The sequence below is a fragment of the Annulohypoxylon maeteangense genome, assembly GCF_022496945.1.
Source record: "Annulohypoxylon maeteangense strain CBS 123835 unplaced genomic scaffold GGS22scaffold_5, whole genome shotgun sequence".
NCBI lineage: Eukaryota > Fungi > Ascomycota > Sordariomycetes > Xylariales > Hypoxylaceae > Annulohypoxylon > Annulohypoxylon maeteangense.
In genome coordinates this window covers 399,270-417,251 of record NW_025953252.1, presented here as the reverse complement: position 1 = coordinate 417,251, position 17,982 = coordinate 399,270, and the positions used below count along the sequence as shown (strand labels likewise).

The window sequence follows — 17,982 nt, the reverse complement described above, 5'->3', positions numbered from 1 at the left end:
TTACAGTGCTCCTGATGAAGTGTGGAATGAGTGCAAATAGGGGCTATCGAAGAATGTAGACTTAGGCAAAGTCAACCAAAATAGTTCCCAAAATGTATACTGGGTAATCGTAACGAGAAAGTTCTTGCTAATTCGAAACGGAATTTCCGTTTATATCTTAACGCACGTACTTTTCTATTCGACGTTAAGTTAACAACTGGCGGAGCCTCGGATTCGCCGTCGGTACATTAGGACGTTAGGTGGGTCAAACTCGGACAATAGTCCGCGCTCTCATCATCCCGCCCGGAGATCGCGGGCCGCCCCCTGTCGCGATAGAGGAGCGCCGCATAAAGATGTGGATATGTGTTATTGCGTTAGAATTGTTCTATTTCTGTACTTATTAGGCAGTAATGAATCGGTCCAGCCGCACAACTGCCGAGTTGTCTTATTTTTATTCGATTGGGTGAACTCTGGTATACATGTTTCTTGTTATTCCGCATTAACATCTTTGCATTACGAGTTTAATCAAGTATGTACTTACCTAACTACCTACCTAGGTACCTATCTAGTACCTATCAAGAGCGTGCCCGTTTCTTCATTTAGGATCATAAAGTAGATTTGGGTTGTAAAGATTCTTGTTAGTCTTCAATAGTTCATGTTACAAAGCATATGTTAGTTGGCGGGTGTTTCGACGATGTGGTCGTGGCCAAAACCGCGTAAATTAAACGACTTTCGCACTGTCTAGTGGTTTGGTCTTAGTGGATGAGCCCCCCAATTAAGCTCGAATTATAGCGGCCACCCATTGGAATTTAGCGAACAGATCACTATCAGATCTCGGGTTTAGCCTAGACCTCATACGGTATTAGGCAACCAATTATCTTGCCGAAGGGGCGTAGCTTATGGCTTAAACTTTCAGCTGAGGCGTTCGTAAATAGCGAGCACTATTCTAAGATGTGGTTCATATTCTCAGCTCAAAAACAACTTTGAGGCAACATACGAAATGACTCTTTGGATGTTCATCTCGGCCCCTCTCCGAGTAGGATTCTAAGCTGAAAATGTTGGAATCAATTTAGATTCACATGATTCTCCTAGACCCCAATTTTGTATGTCTTGAGTAAAGAGAGGCTTAGAAAGTTTGTCTCCTTCAGATAGCCCCCAAGAATAACGGATGGATTGCCCATAGGAAGCGGTCCGCATCAACCGATATTGGCAAGCAACCAGATTTTTACAGTAACTAGCGAGAAATGAAGAGGCAATTCAGAATTTTTGTGGTCATGTCCTGGTTATTTGAGAACAAAAATAGATACGGCGACCTAGACTTGGTGACAGGTACAAGCAGATCAGCTGTCAACACGATGCAAAGACGAGCTCGTATAAAGATATAATAACGCTGGCTCTGTCCTTTTCATCGTAGTTTTTGATCTCACAAGCAGCATCTCACTCTTTGTTTTCCGTCTACCTATCAGTTTGAAGAATTCGTCTGGATTGTCCATGTCTAACAAGAAGTTCCTTATTTACAGCCTAGCCGTTGTGGCTAGAGCTTCTGTCATCAGTCAACGACAAAACACCGTAACCAATGCCTCAAGCCATTGCAAGGTGCTTCCTGGTGACGACGCTTGGCCAAAAGTATCGGACTGGAACAGCCTTAACCGGACTGTCAATGGCCGTTTGATTGCCTCGGTTCCCGTCGCTAGTGTTTGCCACGACCAGCCTTTCAACAACTACAATGCTGATACTTGCACTACCCTCCAGAATACATGGGCTGACCCAACTCTATTGCGGTATGTCTCAAGCTGAATGTGCAAAGGCTTGGGCTTCTAACGCGAATATAGGATCAATAATCCAAGCGAAGTCCTCAGCATGTATTTTGATAACTATACTTGTGATGCGTTCACTCCAAGGTCTCAGGCTTGCGAGTTAGGCAATCGTGCCAGCTATGTGATCAATGTAACAGGGGTTGCAGACGTCAAGGCTGGAATCGACTTCGCTCGTAAACGCAACGTGCGATTGGTCATCAAAAATACCGGACACGAGTGAGTACCTAGTCCTGTTATTTACTACGATGGCATGTTACGGACTGGAACTAATTTAGACAGTTATCTGGGCAAGTCAACTGGAAAAGGGGCGCTATCGCTGTGGACTCACAATTTGAAGTCGACGAAGTATATTCCTAATTACAAATCATCTTATTACACAGGTCCTGCTATGAAGTTAGGGGCTGGCGTCGAAGGATTCGAGGCTTACGCAGCTGCTAATGCTACCGGCCACCGTATTGTTGGAGGATCTTGCCCCACAGTTGGAATTACTGGAGGATACTCTCAAGGAGGTGGTCATTCCTTACTCAGTAGCTTGCATGGTATGGGCGCGGATAACGTCTTAGAATGGGAAGTCGTGACTGCGGATGGGAAGCATTTGGTCGCGACACCCACGCAAAATTCCGATCTCTACTGGGCTATGAGTGGCGGTGGCGGGGGTACCTACGCTGTTGCTCTCTCTATGACCAGCAGGCTCCATAGTGACGGCATTGTCGGTGGCTCAAAGCTGACTTTTAACGATACGAAGGTTGGCAACGACGCTTTCTGGGAAGCTATCGGATCATACCACACACTCCTCGCACCATTCGTCGATTCGGGAAATACTTGGCTCTATACTCTCACCAATAATGTATTCGACTCATGGGTTGTCACTATGCCTGGTGCTGACCTTAACAAGGTCAATGCGCTGATGAAGCCTTTCCTCGATGATCTTACTAAGCGTGGCATCGACTACGACTACACGACGAGCATTGCGGAAAATTATTATAACCATTTTGATCATTATCTGGGACCGTTGCCAGAAGGAATTACCCCTTACGCTCCTTTTACTGGTAGCCGAATTCTCCCGCGTGCGATGTTCCTTGATCCAGCGCAAAATCCGACCATTACGGGCTCTCTTCGGAACGCTTCTCTTGCAAAAGCCTTCGATCCTCTAGCCTGCCTAGCTTTGAACGTGACAGGAAAAGCGCACTCAAAAAATGCAGTATTGCCCGCGTGGCGTGATAGCATCTCTGTCTGCCTAACACCGGGTGTTTGGGACGAGCACGCTAGCCCAGCCGAGATGGCCGAACGTCAAGATTATGCAGCAAATGTGCTGCAGCCCATGCTGGACGCCGCCTCACCTGGAGGTGGCGTCTATCTGAACGAGGCCAACTATAAGCAGCAGAACTGGCAGAAGGAGTTTTACGGGACCAACTACAAACAACTGCTTGCGATCAAGAACAAGTACGACCCGGAATCTCTACTCTATGCCCACACTGCAGTAGGCAGTGAAAAGTGGATTGAGGATGAGAACTGGAGGTTATGCAAAGCTTGAGTTGAACAAGACGAGTACATTATACTGTCCCGCGAAGTAGGAGGAATAGATCGTTCGGTGTTGGGTAGGTACCTAGTAGTTAAGGCTTAGAATTTCTTTTGTAAATGTGTAGAATAGGGGTTAAATTTAAGGTTCATGTACACTAGACTATAGGGCTATTTTCACCACAACTTAGCACTCTTGGCGGTATTTAGGATCTTATGGGCCTTCCAAGGTTGTGCAATAAAGTGTAAGGGCCTGTGCAACCCTTGTACAATCACTACCTAGTAGCTAAGCCTAGTTAGGTACTAGGTACCTACCGAGGTATATAGGTACTTCCAATGTTGTAAACCTGACTCACTAAATCTAAGCATAATATAGCGGACTATGCGCTGTACAAGTGCACTGTAATTTATTATTATTCACTCTAGCTCCAGGGCTGTAATGACGAATGGATACCGCCCACTACATTCTTTGTACAATCCCACTGTAAAATATTTGAGATCCACTATAATCAATTCACATTCCACTAAAACATCCACTACAATTCTCAATTCTATGCTCATCCGGTTTTCTCTAACACCATGATTGGTATCCTGGACTTTTTTTTGTTCTTGAGACTTATTCATCTGAGAAATCTCACCAAATGTACTCCAGTATGGGTTTTTATAACTCAACATTGTAAACGCCTTATGGAAAATCTATACTTCAATTGGCCGATTGCAGGATTGCAGTTGAATTCAATCGGTTTAAGCAGTACCTAGAAACTCACGTAATCAATATGCGCTGTATTTACGAAATACAGGGAAGTTCCACAGCCCGGACCATCCATGCCTACCCCTCAATGTAATCCATGATAGTGGGGTGCACCTCTTCACTAACTTATAAGGCTTGATACCCTATAAAATGAGATATATGCGAAACCGCCTAGGCACGCCAACAAACGTTTCTAAAATTTCGATATGCCTCAGTACACTACTTGTTTCTCTATTGCCACCCTGTGGAACTCATCGATAAGACCCTTATACTCGCTCGGGTAAGAAGGGTTAAACATGTTAAAGAAGCCCGTCTTCCTATGTGGATTAATGCCAAGATCCTTGAGAAGTAGGTCGATATACTAGAGACTATTAGATATCATCATATACATATCCAGATATTCACTTACAGGAAGAAAGTCATAGATGGCATAAGCATGCTTCTTGCCCTGCGCAACATACCGCTTACGAGACCAGACATTCCACTCGGCCACTTCTCTCTCCATTTCCTCTTCACCAGGTGGATTATGCATACCAAGGAGAAAAGCCACTCCCCATAGCGCCTGTACTTCAGATACTACAGGAGTATAAATGGAGTGAATAAACCCTGGAAAGTATACTGAACGATCACCTTGAGCTGCGAGCGAAGGTACGATAAGTCTTCGGTAATGTCTGCTCGGGCCATGTAGAAGTTTTCGGCCACCGGCAGTTTTCTCGCGATCGAATTGCTTAGAGGTCAATGGGGAATTTGCAATAGCAGGAAGAAGCTCGTCTACTTTCTCTTCCGCGTCCGATTCAAGTTTAGCCCATCTGTCCTTCTGCGCCGGGTCAGGCATAAGGCCGCATTCCTGTTGTAACTTCTCGTCAAAGACCTGGAAGGATTTATCGAACCCCGTGCAAAGGATGAGATAGTCCGAGGAGAATTGAGTACCGTCTTTTAAGCTAATGATGTTATTTTCGCGTAGCGAATCGATATCTGTTCTGTGAACCGAACAGTCTCCGGCATGGAAGGTCTTCCAGAAAAGGGGCACGCTCGCGGCTCCAAGCCCGGCATGTGCCCAGAAAATCCTAGATCAACTTTGTTAGAAACTGCCAAGTCAATTATATCATCGAAGTGGTGCGCATACCCGTTTCCATGTGGCATTGGCCTCAACTTTTTGGCATTCTCTGATTTTGAATAGCCGGCGTGGCGATCAGCAATCCAATTAACGACCAACCAAAATACCCAGGCTATGAACCGTCCTAGCAGTGTTCTTTGAAAGAATTGGTGACCGATGCCGTCCGTGCTCATAATGCTAGAACCCATCAATGTAACAAATCTCGATGTCACAATATCCATTGTATTCACGGAACCAAAAAGCAAAGGCGGCATGATAGCTAGAGGACCGGATCCATCTTCTCGAATAATCCAATTGACTTTCTTTCCGGCGTTAAGTAAGAAAAAAACCGTGTCGTACGAGGACTTAGCACCACCGATGACAGTCGCGGAGCCAATTTTATTGAGAGCGTCAAGGTGTGACCCCAATTCGGATGAGTGAATGACAGGTGATCTAAAATTGTCCGTAGGCCAGGTAGGTACCACGGGATGCGATGTTGCCCCGGAGGCGTAAATGAGTTTTGTACATTCAATCGGAGGCTTCCCAACGATCTCGAGATGCCAACCACCGCTCGGGGCACGAGATACATTGGCTACCGTAGTTTGTAAACGAATACGTCGAACCAGATCGAAATCCCAAGCAAAATCGTTCAAGTACGTATGGATGGTATTGCCAGAGATATAACCGTCCTCCGTGATCCCTTCGTGTCGCATAGGGTAGAACGAGTATTCGAATAGACCATGCTTGATCTGGGCGTATAGACTTGGGTATATCTTCTCTTCGCTCCAAACACCACCAATAGAGGCTTGCTCGTCAAGGACGACCAGATTGGCAGTAGGTCTAAAGTCAAGATATGTCTTGGCCGAGATGAGACCATTCCAACCTGCGTATAATGTTAGCATATGATAATATTTGTTTTGAAGAACCTGCGTTGCATACCGGCACCCACAACGACAACATCTACTTGCTCGATAGTTGAGCCCATCACATTCGATTATTGGTGGTTTAATTCAAAGTAGATTTACTTCTCAGACATTTATCTCTCTACTAGCTAGGTGCTCCCTTTACTATTGATTCTGAATAGATATAATATTTAGAGTTACACTGGCACTCTCTTTCTTTCAGTGGTATCCATGTCTCATTGAAGGCTAATACAACGGCTTTAATCACATCATCAACATTCGATGCAGACGGAATTATACGGACCAATGAAAGATTTCATATTATTCCGCAGCTAATCAGGACATACATTTCGGGAGTTTTGTCGTTTTGTGGTTAACAAGTCTAGACTGTAGAGAGTGCGGAGAGTACGGACCGAGAAAGAGTGGGGCATTCCGAAGACTGCGGAGAGGGGCGCCCGAAAGAAAGAAGAACTAGCAGCCGGCCAGGTTCAGGGTATAGGGTTCAAGGTGAAGAGTACAAACTTCCAATCTCATGAAATATGAAATATTTCCGATTCCTAGAGCTGAAATATACATGTTTACCTACCTGGCGCTATTTCTGCGTAGTTCATTGAATCTCTCACGCCACTTGAACCATTTGGGCATCTTTACATACGTTTCAGTTACTACCAACTAATCTCTTAATCACACTTCAGTTCAAAGATCAAACATGTCCTCAACAATGGCGCTTCCGGACCCAACTTACGTGTTCCGTCCCATGACGTTTCTAGCGTTTATGACTCAATGGTTTACCATGATGATGAACGGCTCCTTCATGGCCATGATATCGACAAATTGGAATGGTGTTTTCCCGACCGGAACTCCGGTCAAAAGAGCGTGGACGGGAATATGGCCTATCGACTACGTTACTGGCCTCCTCGTGGTATTCTTTGGTTCCGTCATCAACCTAGCCGATTTATCTGACGTTGGGCCGCTTTTAATGCTAGTTGACCTGGTATTTGTGCTGGTGGTCTTCAACATGATGACTCTCGTTGAGGACCGAAGAAATAGGAAGACAGGCTACCTACGATAGTAAGTACCCCGTTATCGGCCTTTGATCATTTATGAGACTTACAGGTCATAGTACTGCCAATTGGCAATTCTTGTGGAACTGGTGCGGAGCGGCCGCGATTCTACCAATCTACCTTCATTTATATTTCAAGGAGCGGTCGACACGAAGACCCCGCGTGCCTAAAGATCAGTCCCAGGCCTTACCATTTACAGCGGTCTGGAGCGTGCTAATCTCGCTTCCCCTACTTATCCCCGGGGCTATTGGCTCTCACCCCTTTAAAATCCAGGACGCTGCGGTTTTTTGGTTCTTCGCACCTCTAACTCTTGGGCCATTCCAGGATCTAGTAAGCTATATGGTCTCAAGTCAAGATTATAAAGGACTGGCAAGCCCGATCAAAGTATCATACATGATAGTTGGCTTGGTTAGCAGTATCGTCCGTGTCGGCGTTCTTGCATATGCCTATATATCCCCAGATATTTCTTGGAGCAGAATATATTGGCCCAACTACAGCCTCATTCAGAGTGGTCCAAATCTACTGACTGAGGGAGCTATGATATTCATACAGTGGGATCTTCTGATAATCTCCTTAGCAGTTATTGCTGTTGGGGTTTACATGCTTGATTCTGAAACATCGATGCGAGCATCGGGATACGAACGTCCTTTATTGAGATTTTTAGTTATCACTACTATTTTTGGCCCAGGAATGGGAATGGTTTGGCTACTATGTAGGAAGGAGACTGAGATGGATACTGAGGAAATCGCAAGCAAGCAAGCTTAGCTGGTCTCACCTTCAACAATAGCAGACCGTTGCAAGCTAGGTAACTAAGCTCCTTAAAGGGGTTATGTATCCGATATAAAACTCTAGTATGAAGATACCGGTACCTAGGCTGGTGTCGACAATAGAATATTTGGAAACTATATCATGTGCAAAACGTCGATTTCTTCTCGATGTGCATCGACACGAACAAAGAGGTAATTAAGACTGATGCACAATTCGAGAAGGCTCTGATGTAAACCTTGGAATACTGATGCCAGATCACTCAAATCACTGATAAAAGACTTAAATGGGCGTTGTGACCTTGCCGGTTTAGACAACGTGAAAATCTTCTGCTCTAGTAGGAGTATACAGGTTGACATTAAGCAACATTTCAATACCTCAGCTTAACTCAAAATTATGGCATTAACATGGTATTATCCTCGATCCTCCGTAGGTAGCTACTAGGTTCTAGTACCTAAGTACCAGGTATGCTTCACTCTTCGACATTGAATTCCTACCTACCTAGATTTTTTCATAGGTACCTACCTAGTAGGCTAATACGTAAAAATCTACGAGATTATCGTGATCACATCACTATACCTGTAGCGGTATTTTTCACGATATCACACATATGGCTCACGTGGATCAAAGAGACATGTTTATTACACAAACAGGATTCACATCTTTATATGGCGTGAGATTCACGATTACCATGTAGGCACCTAGATAATCGGTCCCGATAACGCCGCCAACGTGCGTCTATCTGGCTATGCAAAGTCAGGTAATCGGGATTTGGCGAGGCTACCGCGGACTACTTGCTAGTCCTGCATCTTACCGATGGAGTTCGGAGCTAAGAATCCGGATTACTGCGTGTTACAGCATTTTACATGCCCTAAGATTCATCCTAGAGTTTCTCCATCTAACGAATGCCTTTCCTATGAGTGTAAGCCCATAGATCCGGATTATGCTGATGGGATCATTTCTCCTACTGTGAGCTTACGCGCATGCTTAGTACCTACCTAGTCTCCATCCTTATAGCCCGCGCTCGTGTTTCCTAGATCGTATAAGCTGAAAACCAGTATGTACCCCAAGTCGGGCAACTCGGCCCCGCCCCCTATTGCTCAACGCCACCCAGACTACCTCTACCTAGGTACCTAATCTTATCTAATTATTCTACCCGTCCCGCCATCCGGGCCGCCTCGGTCTTCCGGCTGACAAGACCGTCCCCTCAGACCACGGGAAAGCGGCCGCCGCATCATCCCGATCTGATTGCGGAGAGACTTTGCGGAATAACCCACGAGATCTAGACTCTGGCCAAGGCGATGCATCTAGCGAGCCGCCAACGAACCTCGCTATAATAACCCCATATCTCTATACCTGAACACATAATCTTACGACGACATCAGCCCATCCAGTTCATGCAGTAGCACAGTCAACGGCCAGCCTGACGCCTAAGTTTTCACTTTCGATCGTGCCACCATTACCATCTACTGAGCGAATAACAATGCCGGCACTAACAAGAAGCCCGAGCTCGTCTTCTGGGTCTTCTTACGATGAGCGCCCTACGGCAAGCCATGAACTTCCAACTCCAGACACCGCAGCGTCAAGTGCCTCCTCCTCAATGGGGGCGGATGAATATCCAGCCCTATCTTTCCCCGGATACGCTGAAAAGCCTCTTGATGAGCAGCTGGAGCCGATCGCCGTTATTGGCATGGGTAAGTTTTTCATGATTCATCTTTCCCCAGTTAGATACTCAATCAGGGAGTTAACGAGCGCTTTCAGGCTGTCGACTTCCCGGAGATGTAAATTCTCCCTCGGAGTTCTGGAACCTGATGATGGAGAAGCGCTCAGGCCAGACGCCCAAGGTTCCTAAGTCGCGGTTCAATATCGATGCGCACATACACGAGAACAACGACCGCCCCGGCAGTTTTGCCGTGCTTGGTGGCTACTTCCTGAACGGCGAGCTCTCGGACTTCGACCCTGGCTTATTTGGTATCACGCCTGTCGAAGCCATGTGGATGGACCCCCAACAGCGCAAACTCCTCGAAGTCGTGTACGAAGCTCTTGAGTCTGGAGGCATCTCGCTTGAGAAAATTTCGGGAACCCGTACTGCTGTCTTCGCCGCTAGCTTCACGGCTGACTGGCAGCAAATGGCGTTCAAGGAGCCCTCCTTCCGCCATAGCCTAGCCGCGACTGGCGTAGATCCTGGCCTTATTAGCAATCGTATTAGTCACGTCTTCAACCTCAATGGCCCTAGTAGTACGTATCATAGGAACTTGAAGAGGAAGTCAATACTAACTTGAACTGCCTCATAGTCATGTGTAACACAGCGTGCTCCTCATCCGTATATGCCTTACACAACGCGTGCAACGCATTACGAAATCGGGAGGCCGAAGGAGCCATTGTTGGTGGCGTTAACCTAATTATCACCGTGGACCAGCACATGAACACTGCCAAGCTTGGTGTTCTTTCACCTACCTCGACTTGTCACACATTCAATGCAGATGCAGATGGGTACGGTCGGGCGGATGCAGTCGGCGCCGTTTATCTTAAGCGCCTTTCTGATGCTATCCGGGATGGCGATCCGATCCGCGGCGTTATCCGGTCTACCGCCACCAACTCGAACGGCAAAGTCCCTGCCGCCGGTATAACACACCCCAACCGCGAAGGCCAAATGAATGTTATTACGGCGGCCTATAAGAGAGGAGGTGATCTTGACCCTCGTTTAACCGGATATTTCGAATGCCACGGAACCGGCACCGCAGTTGGAGATCCGCTTGAGGTTAACGCTGTGGCTATGGCTATGAATAAGAACCGTCAGCCAGGCGAAGAGCCTCTTTTAATTGGAGCAGTATGTACCTACTCTTAATGAACTTAGAGATCTTAGTGACTAATGGAATTTCGTAATTAGGTAAAGCCAAACATAGGTCATAGTGAAGCCGCGTCGGGTCTTTCCGCCTTGATCAAGGGTATCATGATCGTGGAACGGGGACTCATTCCGGCAATCCGTGGAGTCACTGACCCTAGCCCTGCCATCATGTGGGACGAATGGAAGGTTAAAGTACCCACTAAGGCTGTTCCATTCCCTAGAGAGCTTCCTGTGCGTCGCGTGTCGATTAATAGCTTTGGGTATGGGGGAACAAACGCCCACATCATCGTTGAGGACACCCAATCTTTAACGAAACACGCACCAAGGTACACATATCTGGACAGTTGGACTCAGAAGCAACGGTTTGTTGGCCGGCGCCGAGCCGTGGAGCGTAAACGTTCTTTCCTTCTCCCCTTTTCGGCCCACGACAAGGCCACTCTTCGCCGCAACATCGATGCTCACGGAAAGGTTGCTGCCAAGTACAATTTACTCGATCTCTCATACACGCTTAGTAACAGACGCAGTTCTTTACCAAGCAAAGCCTATGCCGTCGCTAGTTATAACAGCTTAAATAGTGTGTTCAATAGCGTAAGCGAGAATTTCACCTTCGCGGACAAAAAGAGTATCCGTTCTGTTGGCTTCGTCTTCACTGGCCAGGGGGCTCAGTGGGCCCGTATGGGCGCTGAGTTGATGGTATATTGTCCCCACTTTCTGCATTCGATACGTGCCCTTGATCTTGTGCTTGAAGAGCTAAACGACGGTCCGGAGTGGTCTATCGAGGACGTCCTACTTGAACAAGCGGACACGTCGCCAGTGAACGATGCGGAGTTTTCCCAGCCGCTGTGCACGGCTATTCAGATTGCCGTGGTGCAATTACTCGAATATTGGGGCATCTGTCCTACGGTTACCGTGGGCCACTCATCAGGTGAAATTGCAGCTGCTTACGCGGCGGGATTGATCTCATCTGACGAGGCCATCATCGCCGCCTATTATCGGGGTCAGGTTGCTAAGGATATGAGTACTGGAGGAGCTATGATGGCTGTCGGCCTTGGTGCGGAAGCAGTTGAGCCCTACCTCACAAAGTTCAAGGGCAAGGTTGGTGTCGCGTGTCATAACTCTCCGTCGCTAGTAACACTATCTGGGGACAATGACGCTATTGAGGCTGTCAAGGTTGATCTCGATGGCGACGGCGTTTTCGCTCGCCCCGTAAAGACCAACGGAAAGGCATATCACTCACATCATATCGATCCCGTAGCCCAGAAATACGAAGCACTCCTTCGCGCGGCGAAAAAGTCACAGAATTTCAGTCTACCCCTCTCAACGACTGCGAAGATGGTGTCTTCTGTCACAAATTCTATTCTCCCTGCTGAGACCAACTTGGACGCGAGATATTGGACTACCAATTTGAGAAGCCCTGTACTATTCAATCAGGCTGTTGGGACAATTCTGGGATCCGAGCAATTCGCAGATGTCGATTTATTCATCGAAGTCGGTCCTCACTCGGCCATGGCTAGTTCCATTAAGCAAATCAAGGCGAAGGCGAAGGCCGAAAATATTGAGTATATCCCAACGTTACTAAGAGGCAACGATTGTGCCGCCCAACTCTTGAAGGTTGCCGGTGAGATGTTCCTTCGAAACTACCCAGTTGACATGGAGAAGGTGAGCAGTGCTTATATTGAAGCGGCGTCGGCCGACGGGAAGATGGTGAAAGGTTCAACAATCGTAGATCTTCCTTCGTACCAATGGAATTATACTCGATCGTTCTGGGCCGAGAGCCGCAGCAGTCGAGAACAGCGACAGCCCAAATTTCCCCGACATGATGTTCTCGGCCAGTTGGTGATTGGGGGCTCCTTAGCGGAGCCTACTTGGCGTAATGTCCTTCGGATACGCGACCTTCCTTGGCTCAAACACCATCATCTAGGTGGTGAATCAGTATTCCCTGCCGCCGGTTACTTTTCCATGGCTATCGAGGCAATCCGACAGATTAATGAGCTCAAAGAGACACCTATCCCGATCGAAAGCTACGCGATACGCGACGTCTCGATCAAGACGGCGTTAGTAACTCCAGACGATGATGACGGCATCGAGATAGTCTTGAGTATGCGACCATCACTGCACGGCAGCGAATGGTGGGATTGGAACGTGTCGTCGATTGATAATGAAGGAGTTAAGAAAGACCATATGTCTGGTTCTATTGGAATTAATACCCGCCCTCGTGGGAAGACGCCGCGTAAAATTCCGGATTTTCCGCAGCGCGCAACGGGGAAAGCTTGGAACCAGGCGCTTAGAGAAGTTGGTTTTGATTATGGGGAGACATTTCAAGATATGGACGACATTCGCTTCGATGGTAAGCGATACCAGGCCGCTTGCGCTACCAATATTAAGCAAGTCGTCATGAAGAGTCTCGGCGAATCACGATATGTACTTCATCCCGCGTGCATTGACTCGACACTACAGCTTTGCATTGCGGCCATCTATGCCGGTCGTACTAATGCTATCGACTGTGGTGTTGTGCCTGTATCTGTTGATGAGGTGGTTATCTGGCCGCCGACCGAGAAGCAACTAAAAGCCGAGAAGGCGAATGCTTACGCCGTTGTGCACCGCCGCGGTATCCGAACTTCAGAAAGCACAGTACAATTGACAGCCCAGGATGGCGAGATGGTCATGGAGATCACCAACATGCGGGCAACCGCCTATGAGGCCGCAGTACCCCAGAAGGCCGAGAGCGCACTTGAAGATGCTCCTTACGGCGAGATGACTTGGGACCTTGACTTTGATACTGCCGAAAACAGGAGTGGTTTGACCACATCCGACCTAATGAATTTAGCATTGTTCAAATACCCCAACGCTAAAGTAATTGAGTTAGGAGCAATGTATGCTCCTAAAATTCTCGCCAAGAATCCTCGGGCTCAATATACTATTATTGTGTCCTCAGATGAAGAAGCCAAGACAGCTGATATCATCATATCTGGATATCACAACGCTAAAGTTATTACGGTCCAGTCCTCTGAGGGAACCGAGTTGCAGAATTTAAAGGAGGGATCATACGACATTATGATCGCTAGCCAGGAAGAGCAGCTAACACCTCAGTTACGGCGCCTGCTTGGCCATGGCGCAAATGTTATCAACTCCGAAATCACCATTACCACGGCCAATAGCGAAATATCCGAATACGGCAGCCGCTCGGTGCAGCTGGTATACCGCAATAGCGAAAGTCCCGCAATTTCGAAGGTCAAGACTGCACTCGAGTCTCTTTCCTGGAATATTGACGTTATTAGTTTAGATGCTTCTCTCGAATTATCCATTTCTGAGCATGTCGTCATGCTTGCTGATTTCGAGGGCCCTCTCCTTTTCGATTGCAACGAGCAGGAATTTTCCGCGGTTCAGAATATCATAGCCAAGACCTCCTCGCTCCTATGGGTTAGTATTGGTGGACTAACAGAGGGAAAGAAACCGGAATATGCTATGGTATCCGGTCTTGCTCGCACCGTTACGTCCGAGCAAGCTTCGCTTGACTTCCGCGTTCTTGACATTGACGTCGATAACACTAGCCTGGAAGCAATTGCCAAGTCAGTTACCAATGTTGCGTTACTCCAAGCAACTAAATCCGAAAAGCTGCCAGAGCGGGAATTCTCTATCTCTAATGGGAAGACCTACATTAGTCGTCTCCTTCGCCAAGATGATTTGAACAGCATATTCAGGAACAGTGGCAAAGCTGAGCCTGAGAACTTCCATGTTAATGACCGTATCTCAGGTAGAATCTTAAAAAGCAAAGTCGTGTTCCAACGCGAAGCAGCTACCGATGACATCCAACAAGGCCATGTCGAAATCGAGGTCCTAAGTAGCGGTCTGACGAAAGAAGGGGTTCTGGCCATATCTGGCTCAGATTACGCGACTACATTCAGCCACGAAATCGGCGGCATTGTGAAGAGAGTAGGAGCGGGAGTTCCTGGTCTCGAGGCTGGTGATAAAGTGGTAGGATTCAACGTTGGCTACTTTAATAGTTACCAACAAGTTCCAGCTCCCATGCTGCAGAAAATCAGAAACGATGAAGATATTGATGGGTGTGTCAGCACCCTGATGGCCTACGCTACGGCTTTGCACGGCCTCGAGACCCTCGCTTCCGTGAGAAAAGGGGAGAATGTCTTAGTTCTGAGCAATTCGGGTTTCGCTGGTGCCGCTGCTATCAAAATCGCACAGCTTAAGAACGCCATTCCCTATGTTGTCGTACAGACTGACGACGAGTTTGAATTCATCCGAAATCAGCTTGGCGTTGATGCTAGTCATATCCTGAAAGCGTCCGGAGGCCTTGTCTCCGAACGTCTAGAAGGCCTGACTAACGGCCACGGGGCTGATATTGTGTTCAGCGCCGGGAGCGTCGATAGCGGAATGGCGCATGAAGCATGGCGATGCATCGCCTCGTTCGGACGGTTCCTCGACAGTGGTCGCAAAGTTAACCTCAGCCGAAACGTCCTTGACGGTATCCCAGTCCACCGCAGCGCCAGCTACATACCATTCGACATTCTCGAAGTCTATCAATCTCGGCCAGGACAGTTGTCTGAGTTGTTGCCGACCATCGTCGGTCTATGGGAGCGCCGGTTAATCGTTTCTCCTGGAAAGATCAAGCCTGTAAATCTCGCTGGTCTCGACAAGGCAGTATCTGCTTTCTCTGACGTTTTTGGTGCCGCCAAATCTGTTGTCCAATTTCAGGAATCCGAAGCGCCTATCCAAATCATGCAATCGCGGCCTGAGCTCCAGTTTAGTCCCGACGCGTCATATCTGCTTGTTGGATGTCTAGGGGGTCTTGGACGTAGTCTTACTTCGTGGATGGTGGAGTCTGGGGCTCGTAGGTTCACTTTCCTCTCTCGCTCAGGTGCGGATTCAAAGTCTGCTGCGCAGCTTGTTAGGGATCTCGAAGCCACCGGTGCATTCGTCCAGATTGTCCGCGGAGACGTCACATCTCGCGAAGATGTGCTACGCGCCGTTAACGGTATCTCAACGAAGTATCCGATTAAAGGTGTCGTCCATGCAGCTATGGTATTAAGGGTATGTTGTGCTCAGCCTCGCAATATATAGCATAAAAATCACTCTACTAACCACTTTTTAGGATGGCCTCTTCCACTCGATGGAGTATAAAGCATGGAAGCAATCCACCAAGCCGAAGGTCATTGGTGCCATGAATCTTCATTCGGTCCTAGCGGGCAAATCTCTGGATTTCTTCATCATGACCAGCTCCGTTTCCGGCATTCTCGGCACGCCAGGCCAGAGTAACTACGCGGCTGCCAATGCGTACCTTGACTCGCTCGCAAGACATCGCCTGACCCATAATAATGTTGCAACCTCCATCGTTTTACCTATGATTTTGGGTGTCGGGGTTGTTGCCGAGAATGCTGAATTAGAAGATGCCCTCAAACGCAAAGGGATGTATGGGATTGACGAAGAGCATCTTCTCCAGTCCTTTGAGGCTGCTATGATCTCGAGCAATCTAAGACGAGTCCCTGACCACGTGGCCCCAGGTCTCGACCCTGCCAGGCTTCAAAAGGCCGTTAATGATACAGCTTCTACCGACAGTTTCTGGCTTGAAGATGCCCGCTTTAGTCATGTCGTTCACGCCATTAGTTCTTCGGCTGACGACACTACCGGAGGAGCAGGTAGTCAAAGCATCCTAGCAACCATTAAGGCAGCCAGTTCCGCCGACGAAGCAATTTCAGCTGTTAACGAACACTTCATCGACAAGCTAGCACGCATGCTGATGCTTGACGCTGAAGATATTAATCCTGATGCTGGATCCATCGCTTCTTATGGTATTGATTCAATGATCGGTGCTGAGCTGCGCAATTGGATATTCAAGGAGTATCGCATGGACGTTCCCTTCCAACAGCTCCTCGGACCTACTCTCACTATTACCAAGTTTGCTACACAGGTATGCGCAGCCCAGGGCGTTGGTACTTGATTGAGAATACAATGAAATCCGTTGTTGTAGGGAATGGAAAATGGTCAGGTTCGTTGGAAATAGGTATTTAATTTAGATTGGCTAGGGCGTGATTAGTAAATAAGCAGTAATTTTTCACACTATGAGCTTTTTAGGCTGAAACCTTGGACCTGATAGTGAGCTATCCGCTAAATTCTAATCGATAACGGCCGCACCTTAAGGTTATCTTGGCGGCTAAGCCACTAGATAACAGCGCCACACTGTTGAGGAACATCGCAATTTACACGGCTTTTTTCCGTAGCCCATACCCAGGTGGTCTCCGACGTAGAACTGGAGGGGCTGTAGGGACATATTGCGCTATTATTGCTGCAGTTTACGGGTGTTAGGCTACTCATTAGCGCCCAAATCACTAAAGCATTCCTACAATTACAGCGCGTATCACCTAGGCAATTCCAAGATTAGGCACCCCAAGTTATAAATTAGATACTATTGATCAATTAAACTGCGATCAGTTAGTTGAACTAATCGAATAGCTTTTGAGTGATTTAGGAGGCTATTTCAATATTGACAGACCAATAATTGACATTATGAACCTCCGCCAGCGGCTGCAGCGGCTGCAGCGGCTGGCTGTCTACAGAACCTAACCGAGGGCGCTCAGCGCCTAAGCACTACCGCGCATCCTACTAGATATTGCGCCAAAGCCGCTAAGCTCCAGCGCCCCAGGGGATTCGATGACCGCTATAAATCCCCTAGTCAAAATTTCGCATCGAGGCCCTAAATACAGGCCAAGATCTGACCTATTAGTGATATGCCTAGCCAGAAGTCCCCTGAGATAAGCAACCATGCAGTAATGTTTATAGGCTCGGTCATTGATAAGGAAACAAGGCGCTCGGAGCGAGGGCATCTCAAATCCCACAACCTGAACTTAAAGGAAGACTACATAGTACCTAGTACGTAAATTTGGTTTACGTAGGCCATTGTAGAATACAAGGTAAGTAATCCAATAAGTGCCGGGTCATCCGGGAATCAGTCTAAATTATAGTTGAGATTGCCGTAACGGACCTTCTAGAAAGTGTTCGGGAAACTCACCCCGAAGCAATCGGGATCCTTCGTCCGGTAGTCCGAACCTCGGTGTCCGCCATCCGCCAGTCCTCGACAGCCATCTTCTGAATACAACTCAAGATTACCTAATGATTCCTTCATGAGTCGATTCGACGTGCAATTGTCTTCTGTTTCTCTATCGCCGTACAAATGGCAAGTAGAATTCCAAGCAGCATACATTATCACTATACTTTCCATTCACCATATTC

At 47.6% G+C, this 17,982-nt stretch overlaps 4 protein-coding genes across 4 annotated transcripts; 3 read left to right on the top strand and 1 right to left on the bottom strand.

Moving 5' to 3' along the window:
* Positions 1 to 1,470: 1,470 nt before the first annotated feature.
* Positions 1,471 to 3,330, top strand: GGS22DRAFT_186637 (FAD-binding domain-containing protein; the record flags this gene model as incomplete). The annotated part of the gene is made up of 3 exons (XM_047964479.1): positions 1,471 to 1,760; positions 1,812 to 2,012; positions 2,076 to 3,330. 3 exons carry the CDS (start codon positions 1,471 to 1,473, stop codon positions 3,328 to 3,330), a joined length of 1,746 nt encoding a protein of 581 aa, XP_047820402.1.
* Positions 3,331 to 4,276: 946 nt separating this feature from the next.
* On the bottom strand, positions 4,277 to 6,146 carry GGS22DRAFT_186636 (cofactor FMO1 FAD enzyme; the record flags this gene model as incomplete). The annotated part of the gene is made up of 4 exons (XM_047964478.1): positions 4,277 to 4,426; positions 4,475 to 5,132; positions 5,192 to 6,044; positions 6,101 to 6,146. 4 exons carry the CDS (start codon positions 6,144 to 6,146, stop codon positions 4,277 to 4,279), a joined length of 1,707 nt encoding a protein of 568 aa, XP_047820401.1.
* Positions 6,147 to 6,784: 638 nt separating this feature from the next.
* Positions 6,785 to 7,892, top strand: GGS22DRAFT_186635 (uncharacterized protein; the record flags this gene model as incomplete). The annotated part of the gene is made up of 2 exons (XM_047964477.1): positions 6,785 to 7,134; positions 7,187 to 7,892. 2 exons carry the CDS (start codon positions 6,785 to 6,787, stop codon positions 7,890 to 7,892), a joined length of 1,056 nt encoding a protein of 351 aa, XP_047820400.1.
* Positions 7,893 to 9,375: 1,483 nt separating this feature from the next.
* On the top strand, positions 9,376 to 16,693 carry GGS22DRAFT_186634 (KR domain-containing protein; the record flags this gene model as incomplete). The annotated part of the gene is made up of 5 exons (XM_047964476.1): positions 9,376 to 9,586; positions 9,654 to 10,130; positions 10,187 to 10,722; positions 10,783 to 15,786; positions 15,848 to 16,693. 5 exons carry the CDS (start codon positions 9,376 to 9,378, stop codon positions 16,691 to 16,693), a joined length of 7,074 nt encoding a protein of 2,357 aa, XP_047820399.1.
* Between the last annotated feature and the right edge of the window lie 1,289 nt (positions 16,694 to 17,982).